Source organism: Lottia gigantea (genome assembly GCF_000327385.1).
Source record: "Lottia gigantea unplaced genomic scaffold LOTGIsca_14, whole genome shotgun sequence".
NCBI classification, from domain to species: Eukaryota; Metazoa; Mollusca; class Gastropoda; family Lottiidae; genus Lottia; species Lottia gigantea.
Window position 1 is genome coordinate 2,464,554 of NW_008707617.1, and position 5,242 is coordinate 2,469,795.

At 33.5% G+C, this 5,242-nt stretch overlaps 1 protein-coding gene across 1 annotated transcript in view; it reads right to left on the minus strand.

The window, feature by feature from the left end:
- Positions 1-1,775: 1,775 nt before the first annotated feature.
- Positions 1,776-5,242, minus strand: part of LOTGIDRAFT_111662 (hypothetical protein) — a gene marked incomplete at both ends in the record, with an annotated part of 24,634 nt that continues 21,167 nt past the window's right edge. The window contains one exon of the mRNA XM_009049731.1: positions 1,776-1,992. Coding sequence (XP_009047979.1) covers positions 1,776-1,992 — 217 coding nt within the window. The remainder of the gene's footprint in view (positions 1,993-5,242) is intronic.

Sequence of the window (5,242 nt, forward strand, 5' to 3'; positions counted from 1 at the left end):
AGATATAATCGTAGATAAAAGTTTTTTAAGGCAACAGTGACTGTCAGTGGATTATAGACATCGTTAAAATTACGCACAGTTACTATAGAGGTCAATACAAAATTTTCTAAAAAGCGCAATTTTAATCAAAATGTTATAAATCATTTGAAAGATTAGATTGCGTGTAATAAGGACATAAAAGAAATTTTCACGTATGTAAATTAGGTCACATGACAGAGCTCTTCAAAGTTACAAAGCGCGATTTTCAATTGGCTGTAAAACCGGAAGTTAACGATGCACAACAAAAGTGTTGATATTATCGGATATATCTCGTAATGGACAACAACTTTTGTTCAGGTCAAGAGGTCAACAAAGGTTAATTAAAAGTAATATGAGCCTTTTCAAAAATTGCTGTTTTGGACGTCTACAAAACCGGAAGTATATATCGGACATCAAAGATCAAAGTAAGAATGGTCATCCTAAGTCAATGACCTTTGACCATGCAAAGGTCAAGCTCATTTATGTTAAAGATCAAAAAATTTATAGAATTGTTAAACCTGTTCCCTTTTTTAAAGTAAAGAACGCAAACAACTGTAATCTTATCACAAATTGTCCTAAGTATTGATCTATTTTCATGCAAAATTTCTAGGGTGACAATTGAAAACTATGAGAGTTATAACAATTGCAAATATTTCAGGTAACGGTAAATGCACACCGGATGTGCCACGCCCATGTCAAAAATTTTAATTTGTCTGTGATGAAGTGTACATTGTTAAATTGGAACGCAATTGTTGGAAGAAAATGGCTTATTTTACATTTAAACAACAGCAACACGCATGGTATAAAAAATAATAGTGTCAGACAATGTGTGACATGTGCAGTTTTGGTTGGGGAGCGTGACCAGAAGTAGACAAAAAAAAAAAAAAAAAAAAAAAAAATAGTCATTTCGAAAACAAAGCAGTGTGTTCAATGAACAATTTCAGCCATTTAATGTACAATTGCAGTAAATCAACTTAATTCATCTTGTTTACATTATGTTTCCAACATCTGTTGTTGTATGATAAATATAATTAATTTACATAGCTTAAGGCTTATTTTAAGATAGCTTGCCAGGCAAGGTAATATAAGCCCACTGGCAGCTTTGATTTTAAATAAAAATATTTAGCTGTACAATTACAATTACCAGTATGAAATATTCAACCTTCAGCCATACACCTCTTTTGAACTCTTTAGAGCAATAATGAATAATATTGAGTGTGAGTTATTGCCTTTGTTCTTGAAAAGGGGTTCAATTTTTAGCTCGTGAAAACTCAAATATTCAATCTTCAGCGTGGGACTGAATAATAAAACCAAGTGTTCTCAAAATCCGGCAAGAATCATGCAGATTATTGTTTAAGAGCTAACATTTGAAATTATTTTCAAGAACAAGGCCAATAACTCCTATGAAACATATTTCCATTTTTCTTATTTTCGATAGAGTTTATCCTTCGTTAAGAATTGTACCTTTTAGCGTGTTTACAAGCAAAAAATTGAACGCGTTTTCAAGAACAAGGGCAATAACTCATACTAAATAATTTTCTGATTTTCAATAGACTTTATCCTTGGGTGATAACAAAGACTCATGCCAAGTTTCATCAAAATCCGTCAAGAATTGTGTCTTCTAGAGTGTTACGAGCTAAAAATTGAACATGTTTTCAAGAACAAGGGCAAGAACTCATTCTATGTAAGTTCATGTAGGCTCCTGTAATAAAGTTAAATACTCAAAACTGAATGCCACAGATCCAGAGAGACATCTTTTACTTACAAAAGTTGGATAAACTTACCTTATTAAATAAAATAATACAGATATCCACAACTGCTAAAGTATCACTACATGCTGATTCAGATGCTCTTCGATATGTAATATAGATTCGATTATTATTACTATTGTTAACATTAGCTGGGTGACCATAAGGTGTAGTGTGCACTACTTCACATCCACTCATTAGTCTTTCTTTGCCCTCATATAAAATACTGAAATAAACACAATGACAGTGATAGCTTGCCATATAAGGAAATATAATATCAAAAACAACTAGAGCCACTCGTGGCACAGAGTGGGACTTTGCAAATGTAGCAAATTGCAAAAGACCCCGAAAAAATCAACCTTCGACGATAATTAGATCATGTGCAAGAACAGTTGAGAAATTTTCATTTTTTAGAAGATTCTAATACCGGAAGTAAACGTCAGACCTCACAAATGAAAGTATCAGCAGATAGCCAAGGTCAATGACCTTTGATCTTGTAAAAGAGAATGTCTAAAAAGGTCAAGATCAAGAGATATACGTCATCAAAATTTCAAATTGCACACGACTATAAAACCGGAAGTTGACATAGGACAGCAAATATAAAAGTACAAATAGATAGCCAATGCCAATGAAGTTTGATCCTAGAAAGGTCAAGGTCAACAAAGGTCAAGGTCAAAAATTGAAATTATGGAAATTCTAAAACCCGTTCCTTTTTTTGAACTATAAAGCTGAAAGAACTGAGCTTTTAACAAAATCTGGCCAAATGGATGATGTAATTGTGTGCAAAGTCTCTTTTTGAAAAAACATAAACTATGCGAGTTATGCCCCTACCCCAGATTTAAACGATTTGCAGTTTAACCCGGATGTGCCACGCCCACCTCAACTATTTTGTCATAGTTCTATTCATATTGACAATGTCTAGTATTGTTCCAAATTTCTAGATCCTAGATGAAATAGGTCATAAGATATACATAAACTAAGCTCAAAGAGACAAAAATATTGTGAAAAACAATAAAAATTTAAAAATATACGAATTTCAATTTGCTTTAAAAATAGGATTGTTATACATCGCTGGAAAGAGCATGAGATGCACTTTAAGAATCCGAAAAAATTAACACTCTAGGTTAATTAGGTCACGTGCTGGAGCAGTTCAAACTTGCGAATTTTGCTGTTTTCAGACACTCATAAAACCGGAAGTAGATATCGGATGCCAAATTTCAAAGCATCATGTGATAGCCAAGGTCATTGGCCTTTGACCCAATGAAGGTCAAGGTCATTAAAGGTCAAGGTCATGAGATATGAGCCTCCAAACATCGAAAAAATTCAACCGGAAATTGGGAAAAAGCAAAAACGAAATTCAAAAATCGGCTTCCAAGCAATTTTGGGTACTCGATTGCAGTTAACAAATACATCAAAATTACTCACATTCATCTCTACCCTAAGGCCCCATTTTGAGTTTTACAAAAGTGTATCATATCAATATGGCGGCCAAAGTAGGACTTCTGGTCCGGATTTTTTTTTTCTTCGTTTTTTTTGTGTTAAAAATGACTACTGATCAGCATACATTTTGTTGAGATATATCAATTACACCGGAAGCTATTCAACCGGAAGTCAAAATCATTTTCACGAGTTAGCCGGAAGTGATACAAAAATTTTGATTAAGCAATTTTTTTTATTTTGGCGAGTTGTCTACACACATAAATTTTAAGATCAATTGGCGAAAAAAGTCAAAAATTGCAAAATTCGACTGAAAAAAGTGTGCTACGAATTTTCGAATTTCGAATTTTTTGTACTGCTATCAGTTCGGATATTCTTTGTAGATTCCAAAAATGAAAACCCGAAGAAAATCGACTGAAATTTGCGACTTCTAGAGCCCATTTTGTATTTTTTGCACATGTTTCAACGTAGCACTTCCGGTTTTGCAAAAATGTTCCAATATACATTTAAGGCATACATCGTCAAAAAGTAAAGAATACCAGTTTTTAAGATTTGATGTAGTTGTCACAGTTGAAGCTGTGTGCTCTTTGTAAAAAAGACCAAAATTCAGACAGGGAAAATTTCAGAAACAAAGAAATACTAGAGCCACACGTGGCACAGAGTGGGACTTTGCAAATGTAGCAAAATGCAAAAGACTCTGAAAAAATCAACCTTCTACGATAATTACATCACGCGCAAGAGCAGTCTAAAGTTGAGAAGAATTGTTTGTAAGATTGTTATAACGGAAGTAAACAGCCCTCACAAATGAAAGTATCAGAAGATAGCCAAGGTCAATGACATTTGACATTGAAAGGGAGACGGTCAACAAAGGTCAAGGTTACGAGATACAAGTCATCCAAATTTTTAATTATATACGGCTATAAAACCGGAAGTTGAGATAGGACAGCAAATATAAAAGTATAAATAGATAGCCAATGTGAATGACCTTTGATCCTACAAAAATCAGGGTCAAAAAAGGTCAAGGTCAAAAATTGAAAATTTTGAATTTTCAAAACCTGTTCCTTTTTTTGAACTATAAAGCTGAAACAATCGAACTTCTAAGACAACGTGGCTCAACGAATGAAGTAATTGTATGCAAAGTTCCATTTTGAACAAATGTAAACGTTGCGAGTTATGCCCCTTGCCAAAATTGTCAATAATGAGTAATTTAACCCGGATGTGCTACGCCCACCTCAATTTCTTTTGCATAGGTTAATTGATATTCTGAATGTTATGTTGTGTTCCAAATTTAAAGCTTCTACATCATACAGGTCAAAAGATATAGGTCAACATGAGTCAATAAAGGTCCAAATAGAAAATTGAAAATATAGAAATTTCAAAACCCGTTCCTTTTTTGGAACTATAAAGCTGAAACAATTGACCTATTAACAAAAACTGGCCAAAATCATGAGGTAATTGTGTGCAAAGTTCCTTTTTGAACAAATGTATCCTATGCGAGTTATGCCCCTTTCCCAAAATGTAAACAATTAGTAATTCAACCCGGATGTGCCACGCCCACCTCAACTTTTTTGTCATAGGTTAATTCATATTCAAATTGTCTTGTTGTGTTCCAAGTTTCAATGTTCTACATAAAATAGGTCATAAGATATATACACACCAAGCTCAAAGAAACAGAAATATTGTAAAAAAAACTCAAATTTGAAAAATTCACGAATTTCAATTTTGCTTTAAAAAACGATTGTTATAAATCACTTGAAAGAGCATGAAAAGCACATTAAGAATCCGAAAAAATTAACCCTCTAGGTTAATTAGGTCACGTGCTAGAGTAGTTCAAAGTTGCGAATTTGGCTGTTTTCGGACAGCTATAAAACCGGAAGTACATGTCGGAGGTCAAATGTCAAAGTATTAACTGATAACTAAGGTCAATGACCTTTGACCTTATGAAGGTCAAGGTCATCAAAGTTCAAGATCACGAGATATGACCCTTCAAACTTTGAAAAAATTCAACCGGATGTTCAAAAAAGCAAAATAGAGAATCG